The sequence below is a fragment of the Amphiura filiformis genome, chromosome 1 (genome assembly GCF_039555335.1).
Source record: "Amphiura filiformis chromosome 1, Afil_fr2py, whole genome shotgun sequence".
NCBI lineage: Eukaryota > Metazoa > Echinodermata > Ophiuroidea > Amphilepidida > Amphiuridae > Amphiura > Amphiura filiformis.
In genome coordinates this window covers 19,689,284-19,716,703 of record NC_092628.1, presented here as the reverse complement: position 1 = coordinate 19,716,703, position 27,420 = coordinate 19,689,284, and the positions used below count along the sequence as shown (strand labels likewise).

The 27,420-nt window shown below is 35.8% G+C and overlaps 1 protein-coding gene across 1 annotated transcript in view; it reads left to right on the top strand.

Annotated features, from left to right (window-relative positions):
* The window catches only part of LOC140156785 (protein sel-1 homolog 1-like), a 243,091-nt gene that overhangs the window by 79,312 nt on the left and 136,359 nt on the right, over nucleotides 1-27,420 (top strand). The window contains exon 15 of the mRNA XM_072179767.1: nucleotides 10,176-10,341. Within this exon, the coding sequence (XP_072035868.1) occupies nucleotides 10,176-10,341 (166 nt within the window). The remainder of the gene's footprint in view (nucleotides 1-10,175; nucleotides 10,342-27,420) is intronic.

Sequence of the window (27,420 nt, the reverse complement as noted above, 5' to 3'; positions counted from 1 at the left end):
TTGATTTTTTGAAATTTGCAATGTAATACACATTTTATGGCAAATGATTAAAGATGGATATTTTTGATATTTAACAGTACTCGAAGTAAACACCAACAAAAATGAGGTCTTTTGGGGGAAAAAACCCATATCTTCAATATGAAAGGTCAAAATTTTCAATTGATTGTCGGCTTTTCCTCCCAGGTTATAAACAGCTTTTCTCTTCATCTTTTTTCTTCCTTCCTTCTTTCCCTTCCCTTTGCCTAAAAGCAGGTACAAGCAAATTTGAAAGGCTAGCCTACCACAATACTCTTTGTGTCTGATATTATTTTTACAGGTTTCTCTTCCTGTATGAGATCACTTACACAACCCGTCTTTAATTTTTTTAGTTTAAGACTCTCAACCAGTCAGTTCCTCTGCTTGCTGCCATCCTCTGTTTGCTTGCCATCAGTTTGGAGGTTGTGTGATGCCTCCATCACATTACTATGGGACCCAAGTGTATAGTTATGAAAAAAGAAAAATATCAGAGAGCTGCTATGAAAACAAATATGTTGAGTTGTAGAAACAAGAAAATTGTAAGTGTCCTGTTTTAAACACACATAGTTCTCAAATATGTTTTTAGTTGGAGACTCAAGACAATTCCAATAATTCTTACAACACATTTATGATGCGATCAAGTAAAATGAGTCTGATGTCAATTCAAATCAAATCTCACATTTGTATAATATCTAATATTATTATTTTATAGCTTGATTTCTTTGAAAACCGCATGTTTCCACCACCTTTTGTTAGAAAGTTAATTCAAAATTCAAAATCATCACAAAAACAAAGGGGTAATACAGACACATTTCTTACCATATCAGCAAACTAGAATTTCTGACTGCCAACTTATTTTGCTTGATCACATATTATCTCAAATGTTACAGTCAGTTGAGTCAGTTATTTTTACAATAAGAGGAAAATGTATCACACTTGAATGAATAGATACTGTAGTAGCTGTATAATAATAGCCCAAGGTATCAATCCAAGTCATATTGCCCACAAAAATATGAACTATATGTGATCAATATTGTTGGAATGTGAAGTTATTATCCAGAATGAGTTGATTGTTACTCAAATTAATGTTGAATTCTATAGCAAATATAAACATTCAATTTCCTCTACATTTTATTGGTTTTTAAGCAACATGGAAATTTCAGATAAAATAGGTCGACGCATGCCTTTGACACTTAATGGCTCTGGCAAAAATTATTAAGTTTTTGTTACTGCACGCATCAATGAAGTCTCAAGTTATGCTCACATAAATTCACATAAGCGCGATCCATTCGCGCAGTGCCCAAGTAAGTGCTTTGCTCAACTGCATGCACTCCATTTTATATCAATACACAATGTTATGAGTCATTTTTTGGCAAAGCAGGTAGTTGTGAGACAACTCACTAGAGAACAAAATTTGAAATAGTACCAATCTTATGGGCCAACTTTAGGACTAATTTGCATCGTATATGGGACGGGGTCAGCCTCATAACTAAAGTGAACAAATATTCACCAAGGAGGAAGGTATTTGATATTCTAGGAAAATATTCTACCTGATGACCCTATGTTGACATTGGCTAAATAAGCTGCATTTTTGTTGGAAAGGGTCCAAATTAATGGCACTCGCCACTTGGTATTCGTCATCTTGGAGAAATAGCTTGAAATAGACTCCCTTGACATTTGTTCAACATTGAGGAGATTTCTAGCCTGACGTGCTCATACATGGTTGGTTGCTTAAGTACATGTCTCAGTTCCGAACAATTTCCGATGATTTCCGAATGAGGTTTGAAATGGTCTATTGACTTATTCTGCAGTGTTAAACCTGATTGATACATGTAGCATACATGTAACATGAAACAATACCTGGGCATTGACCATGCTGACATTGAACCTGTAGTCAAACAAGGTGCTAGTTTAAGTTACATACGTTGTATCCTTTCCATGTCATCATTAAATTATCCACCTATTGACTTAGTATCATTTTATGTTGCTGTATTACATGTCTTAACCAGGGTCGGCCGTTGGGATTTCAGATTCCAAGCATGGTGTGTGTTGATATCAAGTCTCTGTTACAGAGACATTCAGAGATTTAAAAACAGTTTCTTATAGAAATGGAATTAATATGCAATAAAACACATCAAATACATCTTGATGGGGATTGTAGGTCATTGTCTTGATAAAGTATATAGGAGGTGTTGATTATTATTGTCATATGGCAATAAACATGCAATTGCATTAATCATGTTGTGTTTTGCAGGTGAGATTACAAGCGGGTGGTATAGAATTACTTAAATGATATCATTTCTTCTCCAAATTGCCCCTTTATCAACTTTTATATGATATGTGAACTATGTTTAAAAGATGTTGTGCTCAATACTCTTCCTGTCTGGTCAACTCAAATTGAGGTCCCTTTTACAAAGTGTGTTGTTTGTAGCAGCTTTCATGAGTACAATGTCCCTAAAATCATGTTTTGCAATGACTATAATAATATTGAAAAAAAAAAAAACCCTTAAAGATCACTCTGGAAATAATCTGAGCAGTTTCAAGTTTAAGAAAAGCAGTAATGGGAAACCAACTTTGCTAAAAAAACCTAGGACATTCATGAAACTAAATCCATTTTGAGATTGATGTTATTTTCAGCCATGTCTAAGATACCCACTTAGATTGTAACACAAAGATTATTGATAGCTAACTATGTACATATATATTGTGGTTATGTTGTAAAGAAGAAAACCTTCAAGGTTATAAACCTTGAGGCATTACATTAGAGAAGATATCAGATTCAACATACATTACTTTGAAGCTTAATAAGCCCATGTTTAGGTTAACAGAAGTTGTCCCAAGTTCCTAACTTTGTTTAAGCCCAATAGATTTGTTTTTAGATTGTAGATGTGTATGTAGTGTGAAATACATGGCAAGAAGAGAGTCCAAATCATGAATTTTTACATGTTAGAATGTACTCTTTCTATCCACAAAGATCAGGGCTCACATTACTCTGATGTCGATCAAAATAGAAATTCAATTTTCAACTTTATTACACAAGCCATTCTCAAAGCTTTATTTTTCTGAAAGCCCCAACATAATTAGACTTACGTCTCCAGAGATATTACCATTTTATCATTGCTCAGAACAATAAAATACAAAGGAAGTTGAATACTATTATTGGGTATATCGCAAAATTAATATTACCGACATCTGACTCATTTGCGTGATCACATCACATGTTTTTTTACTAACTTACCTGCTAGCACAGATTACACTAGTTGATATGGTCCACATCTTCCCTGCAAGCATTTCAACTTGCCTGGATGTTTTTTTCACATATTTTTTGTAAAGTTCAACATTCACATAAAAGGCAAGAGGGATAGCAGGAGGCTTATTTTTATAGTTTAAGTCATTTGACCAAAAAACTGCTGTGTACTTTTTTATGCCAATACATTGACAAACGAGTAGGAAGACAATAATTGCATTTCTATTTCCATAGGTCTTGCAGTTCTTGAGTTACGGCTATAATATGTGATGCGATGAAACAAAATCAGTCGGAACTCAGAACTATTAAATTATAGGATAGTAAAAAGCATTTACAAAGCTGCATTTTGCAGAAAACCCTATTAAAATTGAACAACCAGTTCCAAAGATATGAGCAATTAAAGATTTTCCAAAACAACAGAAAACAAAAGGAAATATTCCATTATTTGGCTATATCTCAAAATCAATATTTCTGAGTTCCGACTGATTTTGCTTGATTGCATCACATATATGGCACCCCCCAGAAAAATCATGCACATGGAGTTGAATTGACACCCCTTACATCAATCCTTTGTATCTCCTTTATAGACCCAATACCATTCCTCTTGTGTGTCACCTTTATTTGTTAAAATATCAAGCACCGCTAGGTCATGCTCACCTCCGACCTGCCTTAACTGTTAAACAACTTGATGCCCAGATATTTAGCAGCAGCCATGTTACAACTAACCCAGTGCAGACATCTATTAATTTGGTAACGGGCAAGTGCCAAAATTAGAACACCCTGATAGGGATTAGCAGCAAGACCACAATGCGTATATTGCAGCTAAGAGGATTTTGCCTGAAAACATGCTTGTGAACTTGCAGCTCTGGTGTAGTAGACCTGAAGAACTAGACTAGTTTGCCTTTTGAAACATGTGTATAAACAATATATTGTTAGTTGACAATGAATGGAAATTTGTCATTTTGAAATTTGTTAGTTTCAAACCTCTCAATACCCATCTTCAAGGCAAATGTTGTCATGCAAAAGCGACATGGACGATGGGCCCATGTGAGAGACGCACTTGATGCGACATGCGCGCAATACCTAAAGATGAGACGCAGAATTGTTTTCATTCGTCTCTGCACACCGTTTGCGTGGACCCGAATACCCCCAATTTTCTCCCCATAGCTGACGACGCAATTGTACGTGGCAGTATATGGAGTCTCTGTGCTCCTTCTCTAATTCTGTGGTGTTGACCTTATAACAAGAAGTGATCAAACTTCAAAAATGAGAGGAATAAGGAAAGCTTTGAACTTGAGGAATGAACCAGAGAAAGAACATATGAGCTGAGGAAAGAAGACAACTCAACAGAATGAAAGAGGGAAAAGGAGGAAAGAGAATGGGAAGCTAGAATGCACAGAGATCAAGAAGTCAATCTCCTCAGTACGACAAATGTAAATGAATTAATCAAATCACTTGTTTATTTCACTTATTAGGTTTCAGGCATTGGTATTCACAGATCAATAATATTTTCTACGAGAATAATAAACAAGTTATTAATAAGGCACTCGGGACTTGGAGAGGGAGTCAAATTTGATTTTACCAGTACTATTTACATTATTCAGTTTATTGTTTACATCAATAGAATATTCATGATCCAGTTTTCAATAAATTTGATGAATGGAAGCAATATGCAGTTTTACCCTTTTTCAATCTTAGTTGATGTGATCAAATAATATTTTTCAATAATTAAAGTTTACAATAACATTGTGTGCATATTAAAATTAGACAAAAACAACATTAGAATTGTGCATTTGTTTTTGAAGCTGTACACACAATTGGATAGAAATAAGTGTGGGAAGTGAAAATGTTGTGTCATGAAAATATTGTGTTTGCATATTTTTAAGCAGCATAAAACATATTTGAAAATAGTACCAGTATCAAGTTCTTATTACCAGGAAATGAGAGGCGTCTTCTTACATGCACCTTACACTCTATGATCGAGATTTTGATTTGGAAGGCACACAACTGAATTCCTCTTCCATTTGTTTGGTTAACCATGCAGTGGTGGCATCAGGATTTTTTTTTTTGAGGGAAGACATTTTTAGAGGAGCAAAATCCTGACAATTTTCAAAATGCTTATTTTAATTCGGGTGGGGAAAGGGGGTGCTTAGAGGCAAATGCTTCCATGCCTTACCCTGGCAATGCCACTGTAACCACAGCCAAACTTCTCCAACCCTCATGATAGCCATTTGCTCAACATTACAGTACTAAAAAATGTTAACCCCAGCACCAGTATGTATTTGCTTACTTTGCGCGTCACCAGGAGGTTCTTGGTTTTTAGGCAGGAGGTACTCAACTGAATTTGTCTTCATTTGGATGCTTCATAGCTAAGCCTTTTGGATGCTTCACAGCCTAGCTTCTCCAACCTTCCACTTAAGCCACATTTCAATGTGAACAAAGAGTAAGTACTGCAAATGTAGTGCTTTGGCAATCCAAAGGTACATGATATTATAGACAGTAGAAGAGAAGCTACCACACATGAACATATTTTAGCCCTCGTGCTTAATCATTGCAAAACTTCCCTTGAACAAGGTCGGTTTACATGGCGACACAACAACAGTCTCAACTATAATGTCAAAACCATTAAATTGGGCTTTATTAACGATGTTGATCCTCCCCAAATTCTGTCCCACTTGATAACCGGAGCAAATAATATTCCTTCCCCCACAACAATTCCTGACATATGCTTATTTTGGAAAAATCTTAAAAAACTGGCCATTATTGAACTCACTGTCCTTTTTGAATTCAATGTTGCTAAAGCTCATGTTTGAAAGTGCAATAAATATGCCCCTGGTCGCTGACATTGAAAACTCTGGTTGCAAAGTTGGTCTTATTTGTTTAGAAGTAGGTTCAAGAGGATACATTATACTGGACAATATCAATCGTATAAAAGACATCTTGAAAATGTACAATAACCCGACAACCTTCAAAATTTTCATGGATAATCTTCCAAATTTGGCAATTGTTTCATCTTTTTACGTATATGTGAGTGGACACTACGAATGAGCCGTAAAGTCGGCAAATTGTATTCCGAGTTAGAGCGTAAAATGTGCGTGATGGTCGTATTCATAGCTATCTCAATTCGGTGCGACAAGTATCTCATCAAACACTGTTTAAACCAATCAATAATCATATTGCTGAAGAGGATAATAAGCTTCTACCTATTTCTATAGAATAGTTCTTGTCTTTGTTTGCTTTGGCTAAATCCTGTTCAAGTGGCGGATAACAAAGCATTGTATTTTGTCTAGGTATGTAGAACCAACAATAAACAATGAGAGGACATTCCTGAACCTCGTTGACTTGGGGATGATTTGGAATGACCGCCAATTATGACTGTTTGATATTTATTACCAGAAATGTGGAAAAAGAGACACAAGTAGAACCAATAAAAGGTACAATTTTGTTGAAGGAACAGAGTTCAACAAACCATAACCCCGCTTCTGGATATCGTTTGAAGTCAAATGATATACCATTTTAAAGCTTTTGATGTATATTTTCTAAACACAAAATAAAAAATTTTTGACCGGGCCGACTTTACGGCTGATTCGTGGTGTCCAGTCACATATTTCATTCAAAACAAGAGCCTTCCTGGATTAGTCCACAGTTATTAGAACCCTAATTTTCTCTTTTTATCACTATTTATATTTCTTTCTTTTTTTTATCTGGATGTGTGGTCTGTTTTTAGGCTTGTCTTTTTAATTCCATTCCCAATTCTGGTTGTAATTTTATATTTAGGCCTTCATGTGTACCTTTTAACATGTCTTGTATATTGTGTGTGTTTATAATTATGTCTTGCGTGCCACCATCGATATGGGGCACTGATCTAGACCTGTATATTTTTGTCTTCCTTTTTATTGAATAAAAGTGATGTAAGATTGAACACGTAGAGAAGGAATCTGGCTGTGTTCCCTTTTCTCTTCACAATATGTGCAAACTCCAATTTCATTATTTGTTTGCATATTTGATAAAGCATTAACCTGAATGTATAAAAACAGAAATATTATTTAGATAATGGCTCAATCTCAATTATATTATTGCATGCATTTGATTGAAGTTAGGAAAAATTTGAAATAGAACAGACTGCTTTGTTGATTTTTCAAATTGGCAGTCTCAGTTTTCTCAATTTCATCCGCAGTTTTTCCTTCGCTGGGAGCAGTAAGAAATGAGGAGCGCTTGCAAAGCGTAAGCAAAACGCATTATGTTTATTTTTCAGCTAATAGTGCAACCAGTGAAGTCATAAATAAAAGTAAAAACAAATAAAACAACACATAAACTAAACAAAAAAGCAAAGCAACCAAATTCTCCAAACCAACAACAAACCATGGCATTTTTGCTGTTCCCAAGTTTATAGATTTCTTATATGTAGACTAAATTCTCACTTAAGAGCTGAACAGTTCTTATTATCATGTTTTGTTAACCATTCTAGGCCATTTAACCAGGTCTGCAGTTACATTTAGTTAGGAGTAATATTCATTCTAATATAATCTACATTAGGGGCATAAATGTTCAAGGATGTTTAAATGCGTCATGGGTTACTTTTAGAGTAAAGTCAGTGTCTGTTTTCGAAGAAGCCTTTTCCTTCCAATCCCAATCAGATGTGAGTGACTGATAAGTGAAGCTAGATGGTGTGTGGTTGATCTCAGAAGTTACTTGTCGACATCTTAATGTGTATGTTTGTTAAAGTTAAGAAGAAGACTTAAATAATGTTGATTTTGAAAAAAGATGCAGCTTTTACCGATCTAATATATTCAGTATCTAACTCAAAAATATTTCAATTCCTCTAGAAAATGTTGACCAGTCTAAATCTGCCTAAATTGAGTAACTACGTTATTTTAAAATGAAAACTGAATATATTCTATTGCTTCAATCAAATAATGTTTTTATTACAATGAAAAATTGTGTTTTTGAAGTACTTCAACTCCTTGTGTGACCCATATTTATCAATATTTCAGTCCTAGCCCGAAGCGATACGTTCCACTTTCTTGTACATAAATATATAACTTGAACAAATGCTACAAAATCAAGTTTTGTTCTGATTTTCACATGTTGACAGTGTAGCCTAAAGCATACACAATTTTGATGTGACAGATGACCAATACTGGGCAATCAACACGAATGTCGGATGAATCCTTTCCCCAATATCTTTTAAAAACATTCACGACTTGGTAGAATTTTATACAATAACAATCATGAAGTTTTTTCTTCTTATTCTTTGATGTTGACATGCTACAAGTTAATATAATGAAATGATGTCTGGTGACCAGTGCTGCAGCCATCAAATTGCAAATGCCTTAGGGCAAAGCACATTCATCATGTACAAATGTTACAAAAATATGTTCTGTTTGTTCCAATTCTGTGATGACGGCATGGCATTTACCTCAAAGCATGCACCAGATTACCAGATGGCCAGTGCTGTGGTAATCGAAGTGATAGCCTGAGGGCGCCATATTTAATTATGTAAACATTACTTCCAACATCTCCAATTGATCAAGGTATCTGGTTGCTCGTCACCTATTTTGGTATCCTAGCTTTGGGGGATATGTTAATTCAATAGGTAAAACTGATGAAGTTTTGTCTTATCAAGTTATGCCATTTAATAACCAAACACAATATCATGCATGTACACTTAACTCAAAGGTAAAAGCACATGGAGATGTCTTCAGTTGATAGCTAGGTTGTTGTGACTGCTATCTTCAGGAGGTCCCAGGTTAATGTGACAGCTATCTTCAGTAGATAGCAGGTTGATGTGACAGTTATCTTCAGTAGATAACAGGTTAATGTGAAGCTATTTTTAGTAGAATGCAGGTTGATATGACAGCTATCTTCAGTAGATAGCAGGTTAATATGGCAGCTATCTTCAGTAGATAGCAGGTTATTGTGACTCTTATCTTCAGGAAGTCTCAGGTTAATGTGTCAGTTACCTTCAGTAGATAGCAGATTGTTTAATTTGACAGCTATCTTCAGTAGATAGCAGCTTGATATGACAGCTATCTTCAGTAAATAACAGATTGATTTGACAGCTATCTTCACTAGATAGTAGGTTGATGTGACAGCTATCTTCAGTAGATAGCAAGTTAATGTGGCAGCGATCATTAGTAGATATCAAGCTTCAACTTCAATTTGCAGTTCTAGTGATATATCACAAGTTTCTTGTCAAAAAAAATGAAAATACAAAAAAAATTACTTACTACTATCATGAGCTATCTTTAATAATAGCAGGTTGACATGGCAGCTAGCTATCTTCAGTTGATAGCAGATTAATGTGGCAGCTATCTTTAGTAGATAGCAGGTTAGCAGGTTGATATGGCAGCTATCTTCAGTAAATAGGTTAATGTGGCAGCTATCTTCAGTAGATAGCAGGTTAATGTGGCAGCTATCTTCAGTAAATAGGTTAATGTGGCAGCTATCTTCAGTAGATAGCAGGTTGATATGGCAGCTATCTTCAGTAGATAGCAGGTTAATGTGGCAGCTATCTTCAGTAAATAGGTTAATGTGGCAGCTATCTTTAGTAGATAGGTTGATATGGTAGTTATCTTCAGTAGATAGCAGGTTGATATGACAGCTATCTTCAGTAGATAGCAGGTTGATATGACAGCTATCTTCAGTAGATAGCAGGTTGATATGACAGCTATCTTCAGTAAATAACAGATTGATTTGACAGCTATCTTCACTAGATAGTAGGTTGATGTGACAGCTATCTTCAGTAGATAGCAAGTTAATGTGGCAGCGACTATCATGAGCTGTAGTAGCATTATGGCAAATATCTTACCAATCCTTCTTGCTGATCATGTAACATGTTATTTAATGACAGAAAGTTGTCTGAACCACAAACAAGTATAATAATATTGCTATTTCTGTGTGTCTTTTGCAGTTGTTTAAAAATGTTGCTGAACGAGGCAAGTGGTCTGAGCTGTTAATGGATGCCCACACTACATACAAGGATCACAATATTCACTCTGCTCTTATGCAGTACTCGTTTGCAGCTGAACTTGGATATGAAGTTGCTCAAAGTAATGTAGCTTATATCTTGGATAAAGGTAAGTTTTGTTTGTTTGTCTGTCTGTGTTCATATTTTGGATGGCCAAACAGGTCACAAAGTCTCTGCCTTCATACAGCAATCATTTGCAGTAGGATATGAGTTGCATGGTATACTGTCGTTTATATCTTGAATAAAGGTAAGTTTTCATTGTCTGTCAGTCTGTGTTATTTTGGATGCCCACAGGACACAAATAATAAGGTATTTGCACTCAAATATTGAGACAAATAAAGCTGGCACACAAGAGAAATGGCATGGGTTTTATAAAGAAGATCCCAATACATGATATATAATGGGTGTTGTTTTTCACCCCCATGTGTACAATGTATCACAGGAGGGGGAAATGTTTTGTTTTGATATAGTATTGGCCAGAACCGCAAGACCTATGATGTAAATTTAAATGGGATTATTGGCTTCCTTGACTCATTTCCTATAAGATCAATGTATTATATGAAGAAGTATAGTCCAATTTTGCTACAAAAGAGGAAATAAAATTATACACTGCATTGTTTTAATTAAATAACTGTCATCCCATTAGTATGTAAAGTGAGATGTCAAAGATCCATGCTGCTGTTCAGCACCTCAATGATATTATAGAGTCTCATGTGTGCGCATCGGTCAATTTTCAACATTATCTAAAATTACATAGCACAGATAAATAGTTAATTGTTTCTGATGGTAGTGAATGATCCTAGTCTAAACATAATTACACTGTCATCTTCACCACAATGAAAAATTTTACCTTTATCTTAAGGCAAAAATAGTGTCAAATTGAAAATTGGCCTGGTAAATGCAAACTTTCACCTTAATGTTAGGCTAAAACATTGGTCAATTGAAATTTTGTTCTTGCTTCACGTTGTAGTTATGACAGTAACACAGGACCAAAATGATGCCCACCAGGAATGATTTTTGTCCCTCAGGCAACTGACCCTGATACGCCACTGAACATGTAAAATACTTGTACCCTCAAAAAAGATTTTACAAAGACTACACTGTTGTAGTTGCTAATGTAGCTTCTTGAAAGATGTTCCCCAGACTGTTAGCTCAAAAAGACATGCCAAGCTTACTTGAGGGATTATACTGATAGATCATCTAAGGAAGATGATTTGATTGCTATCATTTTGAGAAAGCAATCTTGCTATAGGGATTACATCAGTCAATGTCACTTAATCTTTGATTGTATCAATCTCTCATTGCATATCAATGCAAAGTCACTTTTTTATCAAAAGATTTTGCTTGATTAACTGAGCCTGCATTTATCAAAAAACTAATTGACCTCTGGTCTTCCTGTTCACCTTTTCTTAAACTACACTTTCACTGGGCTATTCTAGTTGAATGCCATACATCCCTATGGAAGACATGACCGTAATCTCCTACACAGGGAGTGTGAATTTCAAATGGGGCTACCCGAATGGGTGACTCCATTTGAAATCTACACTCTCTGTGTGGGAGCTTAAGGTCACGTCTTCCATAGGGGGTGTATGAATTTCAGTTGGGAAAGCCCATTGTTGAGATAGGATTGTCTTAATCCATGGTATATGATGATTGGTGCTACAAAATTGTGACAATATGATCATTCAAATTTGAGGGCGCTATACCATAGTTTGTGCTCAGAATCTCTATGTATAGGCTATATGAGCAATTACTATATAGTGTAACAGACTTGCTGAAACTGTGGTAACACTCATTGATGAAAAAATGAAATAAGTAGATTCAAATAGTGTATTTTCAATAATCTGTGGTTTGATCAAGCTTTATTAAAGACCATTTTCAATTGAAATGATAGTGATGATAAAAATTTGATAAATTGTTCAACATTTTGAGAATGGCAGTATACATGTACATTCAGCCTACGGCCGTCACTTGCCGTGCCCTCTGATGAAGTTGCCATTGATGTCTCTGCTCTGCCCTGCCCCTTCATTATAAAATCATTAACTCATGTTCTGTATGGTACAGCTACAGAAAGTTGCTAAAATGTGCTTCACAAAGGGAATCCTTCATTTCTTTTTGCATACTTGCAAACTTTAATATTTGAAGAATTGAATATAAACCAGGAAGCAGTTCTGTTTTTTTATTACTGAAAATATATATAATTATACTATCTTCATTTGTTGCAGAAGTCAACAGAATTGGTATCATAAATAACATATCCATCCATGGGTATGGTATATCTGTCATTCTTCAAAACTGTAACAGGTACATAGAAAGCTTCACAATGTATCAACCTATTGCAAGCTGCCACAGAAAATGATTTGAATAATATTTAAAAGATTTGTTCAAATCTGGGTACACATCATTTTGTTGCTATATACCATAAAAGAATGAAATATATATATGCATTTGCCCCATGAGAGGACTTGCATTGTATAATTGCATCATTATAAATCCTGTATGTGACTAAAGAATCATTCAATCCATGGATTTCATGTTGTTTAAGCATTCTTACCAAACTGCTTTTTTCAACATGATATTTGAGTAGAACATTCATTTTCATGTCGAGTATTAAATTGTAACTGGGTTAAGCATATTAGAATAAAATGGGCTTAGTACATTCAATTTGGTGGCTAATACATATGTCAATGATGTTACTGGATTTTTATTATAATTCTTGTACATCTTTTAATGAGAGTCAAGCTTTCTTTAAAAGAAGTAAAAAGAGACTACATGAAATATAGTACTGTCAAACATATTGTGTTTCCGTTTTATGAATGGCTTGAATGTAGTTTCCTTTTTGATCAGCACTACATTTATGCTGTGTTTTCATCATTAAATGTTTACAAGCCACGAATGGAGGTTCAGTTCATTCAACTTTCATTTTGGTGTTTGACACTGAATTTGGAGGAGAGGATCCTATGGAACTGTTTTGGGATCAAGCAAACTGAGGGGAAGGGATCTTTGAAAGGGAACTTCATGAGAATGGAAGTTTAAAGAATTTGAATTTTTTAAGGTTAGAAGTTCTTAGTATCTTACATGCTGCAGGAATCCATTTAGATTCTCATCACAGTGGATTCTCACTGAAGAGATTTGACATTTATATAGTATTGTATCATACAAAATGTTTTCAAGAATCTACTTGGAATCTCACAAATCTACTCAGGATAATCTTTGTGAGAATCAATTCTTGGATTCCCACCAAATGTTTAGACCTGATCTTGAAATTGGAATGAAAGTTCAGTCAAAATAGATGTTATTAAGCTGAACATTTGTAATTCCCACCAAATGTTTGTGTGCAACAAGTAATTTTAGTAAATAGAGATTCCTGGTAAAAAAGGTCTTGTCATGAGTAACAAAGGTTCTGCATCCAGCATGCAACAGTTATTGCAGATAAACGGATGTTTGTCAAAAATAACACACCAAAGAGTATTTGTTTGAATCACACAGGATCAAGTACTCCAATCAAAAAAGCAGTTAACATTTGAGATCCCGCGAGTCAATGTGAAAAACATTGTTCAAACCAATTGTGATTCAGTAGCTAGTATGTCATTACCAATGTTACAATGATACTACTTGCCCTTATAAACCAGAAACTCTTTGTCTTCTATGTGTTCTAAGCCATGGAGACGTAACATAAACCAATAAATTTGCAATCAAGAATGGATTAACAGTAAAAGGGAGCTTGTGCACTTAGTGTCAGCTATTATATATGAAATTCAGAACAAGTCGGCCACAGGGACCGATTCAAATCCTAGATACGTCAAAGTTACATAGATTGTTGCAAACTGTGCATTCATAGGGATGACAGGGTGGATCATTCTTAAAGCAATGTAAGGTATCAAGATATCACATAAATCTGTTGGGTTGTCTCTAGCTAATGTTATTATGTGATTCTCAGGTGCTTAATGCCATTCTACTGCCTCATCCCATTATGTTGATCAAACCAATGTATGTTCTTTTCAGAATTGGAAGGTGGAGAAAGGCAGAGAACATTAAATAAGTTTGTCAGTATGATTTGCTTCTGAGTAAGCTTGACAGATGTTGTAAAAAATAAGTAAATGTTGGTGATTTAGTGTATTCTTTACTGGAGGGTACCACTTCAACAATTTATTCAGCTGGCACTGAGATACAATACAATTTGTTGTGTTCTGGTAAAACCTTGTAACTGCAATAGCTGCTAGATGTTAAATATGTACAATATGATATATTGTATTGTGCATATTTAACACATAGCAGCTATTGGTGTTACAAGGTTTTGCCACAACAGCGACAATATATTTGTTAGCTTTGACAAGGAAGCAATTGTAGTGCATTACAGCATTTAGATTGTAATTGTCCCCTAACAGTTCCCTGTTACACCTGGGTGAGGGGAAGTCAGGGTTCTAGTTCTAGTTATGAGCAAATTTCACAAGGCAAGTGACTATGTTTTAAAACTTATAACGGGTGAAAATTATTTGGTCTTTGTTTACTGCGCTTAAGTACCAACTTAAGCCTTGTGTAGGTTCACATAAGCGCATGCCGGTCACACATTGCACAACGCCCAACGCCCAATTGTGTACACGCCATTCTATATTAATATACAATGTTATGGGTCTCATTTTTTGCCAATTGAAAGTTGAATGAAACAAACTTTATTTGGTCAAATCGTAACAGTGCATTAAATTGGTCAGACAATATTATGTGACATGAATTGGTCAGACAATATTATGTGACATGATCAAGGGGAGTGAGTCGGATGTTGCTAATATTGTTTTTGAGATATTGGCAAAAACAGTGTTCAAATTCTTTTGTTTTATATTGTTTTCAGCCATTGATAAATTACACATAACTCGGTATCCAGATGTCTGATTTTAATGGGGTTTGCATCAAAATGTAGCATTTGTACACTGCCAGATAATGATGTAAAAAATACTCATTGAAAATTGCTGACATGTGACTCCTTCCCCTTGATCATGTCACATGTATTTTTATTATGCAGTTAATAACTGAAATCATACAATACAAAAACAAACATCTGCTAATTATGCAAGTGGTACAAATTCATCTACTGTAAGAAAGAATGAATCAATTCTACACAAAGCTCACTCTTAAGAAAATAATTTTACAACACACAGAACACTATTATATAATACTGGCCATATATCTCTCATCGTTATTAGTCCACCCTGTAACCATTTAATCCTACTCCAACAAGCTACAGACAAATTGCCTTAAGTTGATTTCAATCTCTTCCCCAGGAACAAACAGATAACGTTAAAACCTGAGTAACAATGCTCTATACAAAGAGGCCAACTCTTGTGTCATCCAACCAGTCTGTAACAGGTACTAAGTGTTTACCATCGTCTTATCCCCTCCAACAAGTTGGTCAAATCGCCCCAAGTTGATTACAGAATTTCATTTCAGAGAACTGTGAGAGAACAATAATACTCTCACTTATATAATGGTTTGCAAGTAAGCAACACTAAGAGCCTAAATGGTGTCATCCCCAATGGCATGGTTCAATGAACCCTATTCAATAATCATAGCTTAATAGTTGACCTCAAGTTGCAGGGTATGAGTTTTTGTACCTTGTGTATTCAGAGGTCATTCTACAAAAGCACAAGTATATTTTTGAGAGATTGTTATGTTTGAGCTTCTAGTGTAAGTCACCAATTCAGAAATTGTTCCAATTTTGCACGGATTACTTTAAAAACGTGATGAACAAATACTAGCCTTGTTCCTACCGATATTTAATGACTTAATTGTAATCTGTTGTCATAAACATGGAGATTATGAAAAAAAAATTACAAACATTTTTGCATCTTTGGCTCACCATCCATTTGAAGAGGGCAAACTGATTACGTTGATGGTTCCAGGCATTGGATGTCTGCTATTATTTAAACAGCTTTATTATTGCCAGGTGTGTTTGCCTGGGAACCAATGGACACAACCTGAAGGTATATTTCTAATTTCAAATGTCCACATCCTAGTTATTGGCATAGGATGTGTTACTGCATGCTAGTGTTTGGGCAAGGATTTTACACTACTCAAAATATTTAAAGGATCAGAAATTGACAATCCTGAATTTCCTGCTTTCTTTTCTATTCTCATGTTACCGACCAGAGTATTTTTTGCTTTCATAGGACTTCAGTACTCGGTAGTGCATGTGTTCTGTAGCCTAGATATTACTGAATGAAATTACACTCACCTGATTTATAATGTTACTGCTGTTTTGAAAAAATTCTAATAAAAAAGTCTGATCCTTTAACCCAGCACTACCTGCCGATCTAACGTTGCCTCTGATTGGTCAATTATGTGATATCTTCACTTTAATCACCAATCAGAATGGAGCTTTGCAAATAATAATTCACCCCAATTTTTTGCATGGTGAAATTATTCTAACAATGTTGCGGATTGGTCCAGTCGATAATCAGTGTTGCCAGTCTTCAGGAAATTTCCTGATTTCAGGAAGTTTGACTTGGATGATCCTGTACAAAGGTATGGGCAAAGTACATTTTTCAGGAAATTTTTTTGCCATTTCAGGATTTTTTGACAACACTGACTGGCATCTCTGGATAATGAAAACTTCTTTTTGGCCAATCAGCTGGTAGTTCTCACGGTGGTTAAATATTTTGAGCAGTGTATATCACAGTTTTCTACTAGCTTCATAATTCAGGCTAGGGTTGAAAGATTACCATTAGCACATGGTATAAACACTTCCTTTTGGCCCTATAGGAAATGATATGCCCCTACAAAGGCTATTGACTGACTATTATTGTAAGTGCAATAAGTTAATCTTGCCAAGAACCTATTTCACCACCCAAATGACACAGACACTATATTTCAGTTTCATAGTAATATAGCGAGGTATGAGAAAGTATGGGTAGCCATGTTGTCACAATAGAACACATTTTCTGAATAGGGTGTTACTAGCAATAACTACACAGACATTAAGGAAAATCAACACAAGTTCACTATCAGTTGGTTATATCTAAACAATTGAAGGTGCTTGTAAACTAACAGGCACAAAGCAATAATAGTGAGGAATGTGACAATTTAAGTAGCCATGTTGGCACAATAATTAGAACATATTACTGAATAAGGAGTTGAGAGTTAAAATAGCCATATACACAAATCAAAGAAGCATTTACTGTATTTGGCCCTCTATTGACGGAAACACAGATGTACCAGAGCGGGAGATTTAATTCGTAATTCAATACTCATGATTGTGTATTGAAAATCACTGTTGTGTACAATTCCTGGGTACAATTCCGTATAGCACACATTAAATAATGGATGGAACCCAACCTCGGGACACCGCAGTTTTACACCGGGGACACCGTAGTAATGGCCAAGTCGGGTCAGTGTATAGGCATAAAGGAAAATCAACACAAGTTCACTTTCTGTTGGCTTATACCCCAACAAAATTGAAGGTGCTCTTGGGAGCAAACCTAACAGGCACAGTAGTTACAGTACATGTACAAAAAAGAAAAGGAAAGCCCAAGGGGAATATCTATAGTGTAAAGTAAACCAACAAATTTAAAAGAAAACATAAGGATTTCATATAGCCCTGTACGTAATACACAGGGAATTACCATGATGGATTGCCATAACATAGGGGCACCAAAATATCCTTCAGCATATTTTGACAAGCACCGCAATATATAGTGTATGTCGGGAAGGTGTTAAAAAAGGCGGTCTATCTGATACCTCAATTTGCCCTCTGAGAATTGAGAACCTGTATGACTTTTTCATTGCAGGGAAAAATACACTGGATGAGATTGTAAAAGGCCCCAAGATACATTTTGTAATTTGCAATGTCCACAGTAAAATAGTGTACTTTCCTCATGTTGTGTAAAAGTCAACCATTTCCTTGGAGGGATGTGCAAACATATTCATTGAATTGTGGGTCAGTTTCAATTGGAATGTCTGCCGTTGAAGATGAGTAACCAGAGAACATGTCAACATGTTTTGTAGTCAATTTGTGCCAACCCAAGTGTTTGGGACTGATCTTAACAGCACTGGTATCATTGTGATGTTGCTAAGGTGTTTAGAATTATCAGGAAATTTACTAAACTCAATTTAGTGGTCCAATGTGCGTTAGTGAGACATCTGCTTGGATTGGGTAATATTTCACATAGGTGTCTCCATGGATATTTTGGAAAGTAGATTAATTAATCCAAATTGCAGGGACTGCCTTTTGAGAGGAGTGAGAACAATCACTCCTCTACAGCTCTTCTTAAGCTGCATTTGCAAGAGCGATTTATAGCTCCTCTAGATGACTTGTTAAATTCTTTATGCTTTAATGGCCACATGTGAAAACAGCTCTTCTAAAAAGCTCTTCTTGAAGAGACCAGAAGAGCATTCTACAGCTCTTCTCTCATTTTCAAAAGGCATACCCTGAATTGTTTTTTATCTGCAGTTAGGAAAATCCCAAAAAGGTATACTGTGAAACTGAAGGAAAGCTTTACTCACTAACAGTTGAACCTGGAGCCATTTTTGCAACCAATGTATTTCACCTCAGCATAAATCAAGGAACATTTTGATATCAAACTAAATGTTAAGTTTTTCCCTGAATCGGTAGGTTGGCATTATCTAAAAACAAACCCCAAAACAAACAAAAATCCTTTCACGAAAGCAAAGCAAGTTACGGATCTGATAAAATTTATTATCATTTCCCTTAGAGCGACTGAATTGACCAGTCCAGGATATTAAATATGGAACATTTGTTCTGGAATTTGTTCCCATAAATCAAAGTAGTTACTTAATCAGCATCATTTCTTCATGGTAGAACATAATTTCAAAATGGTCCTAAAATTGCATATCTCTCTTTCTTGGTTTGGTGGCGTTACATATTTTGAGCGCTGCTGTGGTCTTCACAAGAGTCGTCATCTTGCATTCCTTGGTTAAAAACCAGCTTCACGTCATTAGTCCAAGATGTTAGTGAACATCCCCTTCCTTGTCGGCCTTCCTAACTCCTTGTAAAATTCTTTTTTCTACACCTCCATGTTTCTGACAATATGGTCATGAAGTACTTCAGCTTTCGCTCCATTATCTCATTTCTGATTCGTAAACTTGTGCCTATCTTGTCTAGGATCCAGGAATTTGTTCTCCTGTCTTTCCATTTCGCCAGTGGTGTAGATTTGGGCTTTGGGGGCTAAAATAGCCAAATATGAGGTTTATTTGGTCAGAAACCCACATACAGGCATCAACATTGGGGGATGTTTGTATGGACCACCCCCCAGCAAAATATTGGGGATTTATTCCCCCCCACCCTCGGGATCTACGCCTATGCATTTCATAGAAGCATCCTGTAACTTCACATCTCAAAAGTATCAACTCTTTTCCTGTCATTCTTGGTCATAGCTCAATTGCTTATACGGGCAGAATTTGCCTTGACGTATCAGTTGTTTTTTCTATGCCCTTTTCTTCACCTTTTAGTGTGATTCTTTAATGCACCCAAACCACAGTATTGCCTTGATTGATTAATGCTTTCTGTAGCACTAGCATGCTTGTAGGGAATGAAGCAATTGAGAGGTGAGTCTAATAGACCAGTAGTATCAAAGTAGAGCAAGACAAGAGCCTAGAGGTAAAAGTCATGACCATACGATTGAAAACTATCTTGAGATTTTTAAAGTTGATTCAAGATGTTACTCCATGCAGATTGCAAAGATGTACATGTGATTTAAAAGACTTATTCAGCATCGAAGTGGTTACGTAATTCTCTTGATTACTGGATCACACTATTTTGGTATGCCTTTGAGTGCCATATACTTTGTGTGGTGATTGTTTCGATCATGGTTCATTACTCTAGTGTGTGATCCTGTTGACATAGTAATATTACGTAACTGTGCTGGCAAATTGCATCAAATATTCCATGATGAATTCACAATAGTTAATACTCTAAGGCAGGGTGTAAGCAAGAAGGTGAGAACAGGTGCTATGGCAGTAGAAACAAATTAGTTTGATCTTTCGATCGACCATCGATGCTTGGTCGATCCTATTTATGAAATCAATTAATTGACTATTTTTATTTGTGATACCATATGAATCTTTGCCTGTATTGATATTGACCAATATGAATTTAGCATTAATTTTGATTAATTAGTTGTGAGTAAGTTGTTAGATTATTCATAACAAGCATCAAATCAGCATTGATGGTTGATTAAAAGATCAAACAAATTTGGTTATGGTGCCTAACTCTAGAGTAGTTGAACTTTTTACATAACAGTCCCAAACAAGTGACCTTAGTTGTGGACTAGAACTAGACTCGTTCCACAAACCGCGACGCCTCTCGAATAGCGAGCGGAGCGAGCACCGAGCGTAGCGAGCTAGACCCGTTCCACAAACCGCGACTCCTCTCGAATAGAGAGCGGAGCGAGCACCGAGCGTAGCGAGCTAGACCCGTTCCACAAACCGCGACGCCTCTCGAATAGAGAGCGGAGCGAGCACCGATCAGCTACTATCCTACAGTTGGAAAATCATCATACAGGTAGAGTACAGCACAGAAACCAGTGCTATTGTGGACTTTGTGTGCCTTTCCACCAAACAGTATTACAAAAATATCGGAAAGGAAAAAACACAGTAATACAAAAATGTGGGCAGGTCCCTTTGTAAAGATAGGCCCTTTTTGCACAATCATGGAATTTTTGATTCAAAATGGGACTTTCAACTTATAGTTTTATCCCAAATGGCACCCTTTACCTGAATCTGAGGTTTTGACTGGCAGATAGTAGGGATGTACTTCACACACACTAAGTAGGCCAGAGTCATGTTCAGTTTATTTTTTCCATGGGTAGAATTTCAGAAGTGTCAACCTGTTATTTGTTAATCAATTTGTACAATCCAAATGTCAGACAACATAGAAATAAAACTAGCGTTGTAGCAATCATGTGAACATAGTTCAGTTTGATGGTAAGAAACAAGCAACATTAGCACTGAATTAAAGCCCAATTATGTTGACACTATCTTTGAATGTAGGTTATGCACTTTTTTATTGAGATAATGGCATGTCTGAGGTGTTTGTCACTGCTAGGATGGGTGGTGAGAATGTAATTACTTTTTGTTATATATCATTTGCCTCGAGAGTTTTGCAAGGTAATAGGTGCTTGATGGTGTCACAGTAAACTTGTGAGATATTCACAGTAGTTGTGAATGTATGCAAAGATGGTTTGATGTTGAAATTAACTAACAAGTGCTTCGGGTAGTCGTGTGGTTTTACTAGAAGAATTAATGTACTACAGCTGTTTCAGACTTTTTTAGAGTTAAAACTTATGAATAGTTACCTTGCAGTAATAATTATTTATGCTTTACAATCAGGGGTAGAAATAAGGGACCATTTCCTGATAGCCATCTGGGCTATCTAGACATTTTTTCTGATAGCCCTGTCGAAAATTCAATAGCCCTTTCAATATCGGTAGGCCCCGGCAAAAAACGCAATTTTTTGAAGTAAAAAACGAGATCAAAAATTTTGAAAAGCGAGATTTTCCCAGAAAAATGGCACAAGAAGCTTTCAAAACACCCGAAAATGCGAAAAATCAAAAACAAAAACAAAAAAATCCAAAAATTTGCTGCCTTCTATTGTTCAGAACAATGTTTACATGTAAATAAACCTGCCGATGGCCGGCCAGTATCGAAGAAAAGTGACAAAAATTTGCCCTTGAATTATGTTTTATAGTCAAAATATCCAGTAATTCTATAAATATAATGATATTTGGCCTAAACTTGAACTCATTTGAAATGAAATGTCAGTTTTTATTGAGTAAAGCATGACTTTTTCACTCGACCATTGCTTGCAATGCTGTTGAATTCTGCACTTTGGCTTAAGTCTGAACTGCATTTTAATGGAATTCGGCGAACTTTTATGGCATAAAGCAACATTTTTATAGTAAGTGCACTGCTTGGAAACTTTTTTACAAAGCGAGATAGTTGGTTAATATAATAGCGAGAGGAGAATCACGGCGTGAAAAGCAAGATCACGTTTTTGCCGGGCCTATAAATATCGGGCTCTTGTCAATTGTTAGGCATGAAGCTTAAACACAGCAGCAAGTATCAATAGCCCGACGGGCTACATGGAGATAAAATCCAATAGCCCGACAGAAAATTTAATAGCCATGGCTATCGGGCTACCGCTTATTTCGACCCCTGTTTACAATCAAATTTGAAACACTGCTTTGTGGTCCTTGTTATCTTTTTACAGGTGTTAATCATATTTATTATCATCATCATCAGGTACGCTGTTCGTCTGTCAACATGGCGCCCTCAATAAGTTTGTTCCAGCTGGTGCGATTTGCAGCCTTTTCTTCAGCTGACATTAGAGTTTCATTTAGTTGTTTTAGTTCTTTTGGATCAAAGATATCCTAGTAGTTTTGCTATACATCATATGAATTATATTTAATATTAATTGTGTGGTCAAATTCCCCGGGCAAAATCCATGTCATTACTCTCTCCTATAGACTACCGTACTGGCTTATTAAGACTAGAAATCCATCCTACTCCTTACTTTCTATTAATTGCTACTAAAACTACTGGATATAGAACGTCCCACCTCAAGTGTCTTTTTTGATTGGATAGCTGAGACTGCCAGCCTTAAATTAATATTTTATATTTTACAAACATCTCTAAATACCTGTCAACCCATTAATATGTGATGGATTCTTATAGCCCTTCTAGTATAGGGCCTTTTGACTGTGTGATCCCAAACCATGCTATATCATAAAAACCTGGCTATATCCAGAGAACTGCTAATTCCCCAGATGAGTGGAGCGGTTAGTGGTTTTAGCGGTTCTCGGATATAGTGTGTTTAAATGGTCCTATAATAGGGCTAGATTCTTATGCCATTTGATAGTCTCATTCTCTGGTAATAACTCTTAATTATTCCCAAATTATTGATGATGTGGTTATGATTGAGATATGATGTGTGATGAGTAATTAATGTGGTTCATTATATATTGCATTCCTTTTTGATAAACAATTCACTACAGCTATTCGCCTATTGCACGGTTCTGCCATGATGCAAGGAGAGCCTCAAACTGGCATGACATGAAAGGAAGAATTACCTAACTTTACGCAATGTTATATGACTGGTTCAATTTCCATGCTGCCAGATCGAGGCTCTTGCACATGGCAGAACCATGCAATGGGTGAATGCCATTTCATAAAACCCAACACATCCCCAGTGACCGCTCTGCCCAGAGAAGGTCTTTTTTTCTTTCTGAACTTGTAATCATTGTGAGATGAGTTGATATTGAAGCATCAACTTCCAAAAGGTGCTATGAAGTAGACTATTCATTAATAGATAGCTTGCAAGTGGTATAGATATGATGAAAGTGATTGGTACCCATCAGTTTCCAGTAATTTAAATGCAATGTAAGATGTACCTTAGTGGTAGATTATTAATGTTCTACAAGGTCATGAAACAGAAAATTCTCGCCATTATATATGTTATATAAGAAGCATGTTTTTCAATAAGCATCAAAAGCGATAGGTACCAATTTATATTCTGATACTGCCTCTTCGTGTTACAGTCCATATTTGACAAGGTGTCTGCAGTCTACAATCACAGAACATTAATGATGCTGATCCATGTTTACTGTCTGGCCACTTATGATGTAACCGATGGTCAACTTCCTACTCCAGCTACACTTGATCACACTTTCCAACATCCGCAGGCTAATATGAAGATCTTGTATCCTATGTCAGTGACTTGCCGCATTCATCAGTACTATTATAGCATACTATGATACATACCCCAATCACAGCCTATATTGGCAATTGTTAAAGATTTCTGCAGGTGAGTTCATATGGATACATGCTGTACACTGGGTTGCCAAGCCTGCCAGTTTTGTAACCCAATTGTGAGAATTTCGAAGATTTTTAACACTACTTTTGAACGTGCCCTGTCCTATTTAAACCAATGGTGAATAAAGACTTGGGTGTCTTTTCGACATGGCCACCTTGATTTATGGTAGATTCCTGTCACATTCAAATCGAATACTATTAGGGAAAAGTTGGGTTACTTTTCGGTAATTTAACGCATGATTCAAGCTGAAACTTTTGCCAAACTTTGATTCTACAATCATTTCATGCCAGTCCATGTCTGCCTGTCTGGTCACTGCCACGGTCAGCTTTCACTCGGCCCAGCCATACTTGATAGTTGAACACACTTCACCCGTACCCTGCGGCTAATTTATCAGGTCTCATGACATGTTATGGACTTGAAGTATTTGTGTGCGGTTTGGAACTACACCTTGATCTTAAGTTGTCATGCCCAGACATGTGATTTGCAATGGATACATACTTGCAGTGAAATTCTTAACAAAATCAAGTTTGACATTTTTGTATTACAATCAAGTTGATGGTTTTGTCATGAGCAATAGATCACTTTTTAAAAAGAGGTGACAGTTTCAATTGAAAAATGTGCAGAATGGTTTTTTTACCTTTTCCGTATCTTTTCTAAAAAAAGGTCGATTAGATTAACCTTAACACCGGTTTATATAACAAAATACCACAATGATAACCAGTGCGCATGCATGGAGCCCACATGATGCCATGACGCAGTCACTCTAAGTCCTATATGTACATGGAATTGCTGGCCAGGCCAGCGAAACCACAGTGGCTACCTGTCGGTGATTGTGTGCTTGGCACGCAAGGGGTCTAAGGTTCATGAAAGGAGATGCAGACTCCACATCGATATATCGTTGCTGCGATGTTTTAAAAGCATCGCATCATGCTGCGATGTGGAGTCTGAATTGAACTTTCTGTCTTATTATAAGTGAATGTCCCAGACATCTGACTGTCATATACAGCAGCATACAGCAACAAGCAAGACATTCATGTGATAACAAATTACAAACATCAAACTAGGCTTATTGAACGGTAATTACAGAGTCGGGTTTTTTCCACTAAGTTGACAAAAGGATCAAGTTTAACTGTGTTGAATCAATATGTATGCACAGATGATCTTTCTTCTGTCTGATGTATTTGTACCATGGAAATTAAACAGATTGAACATACTCTTAATAAAACAAAATCCCCCAGTGTCTCTTCTCAGTCAAAATTGCATTCTGTTAGGCCAAATAAAAAAAGTTGACTTCAGAGTAAACATGGAAAAAGGCAAAGTGGTTTGTGTAAGTCAAAAGGGGAAAAAATCATTATGTTTTTTGGCCATTTTTTGGCTCTGATTTAAGACCTCATTTGTTGAAATTGGTTGAGAATTAAAGAAACGGTGGTTTGAAACCTAATAAAGAAACAAAATCAAAAGTTGCACTTTTGTGTTCTAATCAATGAAAGCATGACGCTAATTTTAACATGTTAATCAATGAAAGTATGGTGCTGATTCTCTTGTTTGTGAACGCATTGTGTGCAAATCAATGGGGCACGCAATGGAGCAAATTGTAACTTTTAAATTGGCATCTTCCGTGGGTTTTGAATCATCATATCTTTATTTCTTGAACATTTTCAACAAATGAGGTCTTAAATTTGAGGTAAAAGATGCAGCTATTGGCTGCTGGTTCCAATTATGACATATCTGTCTTTGTGTAGGATATACAAGGGGTGAACATAACTGGTACCTTAATTTTTTGGCTTACTGTATATCATTAACATTGTACATGTCAAGTTTTAGAGGAGGAAAGAGAATATGCACAGTGTTCTTGAGTCACTCTTCAGTGTACAGAGGTGATTTTTTACCAAAAGTATGTAAGAGATAAACCAAAACAAGTTGTTTTTCAAACAAAATAATTATAAAATTTTCCAAAGTTTTATTTTTGCCTATTTAACTGGCTTCAATATTCTATAAACCACTAGAAATTGAACTTACAGTAACTGAGATATGACAACTATTTTCTTGCTGCAATAATAATAACATACAAAAGAAATTGAAAGCATCTGTAAGAATCAATTATTCTAATCGTGACCAACATGTTTTGCGTGATCTCGTCACATATGGTCACACAGATATTTGGCTCATTAAGCACTCTCCAGACATCATTTACTTTGAAACAGTAAACGACAGATTTACTTACCGGTACTTACATTTAAACGGCTCATGTTTTCATTCTGCCTATAGTGAATGTTTATTTACTTGGTCCAATTTGTATTTAAAGGAATTGGTGTATTTGAAATAATTTAAAAATAATTTAAATGCTTAATTCCATGTTAAGCCCATTGGCAAAACTGGTTCTCATATCACCATGTTTTATATTTTTTAGTAAATAGTCATTTTCTAAGTGGCCAACTTTAAAGTACTCAAACCACACAAGTACCAGGAGTAGAAGGACATTTATTATCTACCTACGCATTTGTCTAAGCCCCCTACTTTTTTGACATGTTTTGTAGTTGGCAGTAATGAAGCCAGACAAAGCAACTGTATTATTAGCACGCAATGTTTGAATTATGTCACTTCTCATTTGGCGCATTTGACAAGAAAATTGATTTCCCCTAGATGACTTGAGTGTCTGTAGTAGTCTTTAAAGGAGCGTCAGGATATTCATATGTAATTGGACTGATACTTACATTGTACCAGATCTATACTTAACAATATTTGAAACATTGTTTTTGATTTGGAATTATGCCAAATGAAATAACAGGCATAACTGTGGCATGTTCTGATCCAGTTAGACCCAAGTTGGCAATAATGAAATTGAGATGTAGGGAAAAATAAGGAACAAAAATATAATAAAAGCATAATAAAATTATCAAATAAAAAAATCATAAAGTTTATAAAGTTATATAACCAATTATGTCACAGATGTGGGGAATTCAACATTAGTAAGTGTTAAAACTGAGCAAGTTATCAGTAAGTATTAAAACTGAGCAAGTTGGAGATTATAACAGTACTCAATTTTCAAAATTTCAGACTGTGGTCTGATGGGATCAGATCAGATCATGCCACAAATATTATCACATCGCTTGTTTTGTGGGCACTGACCGGATGTGGGCATGATGAACATGTAAATCAAACACAACACCAGTGGTGATGTGGTGGTTGGACATCATAAACTGAATTGATTGATACACAAGAAAGATCATTTTGGACACAATGAAACAAATGAGGCCATCTTACTTAATTTAATAGTTCCTCTCATAGCCCCCGCACACATTAGTAAAATCACCTGTTTTTTGCACGTTATTCAGTGTTTTCCCCTGTTTTTTTTCCTTCTAAAAT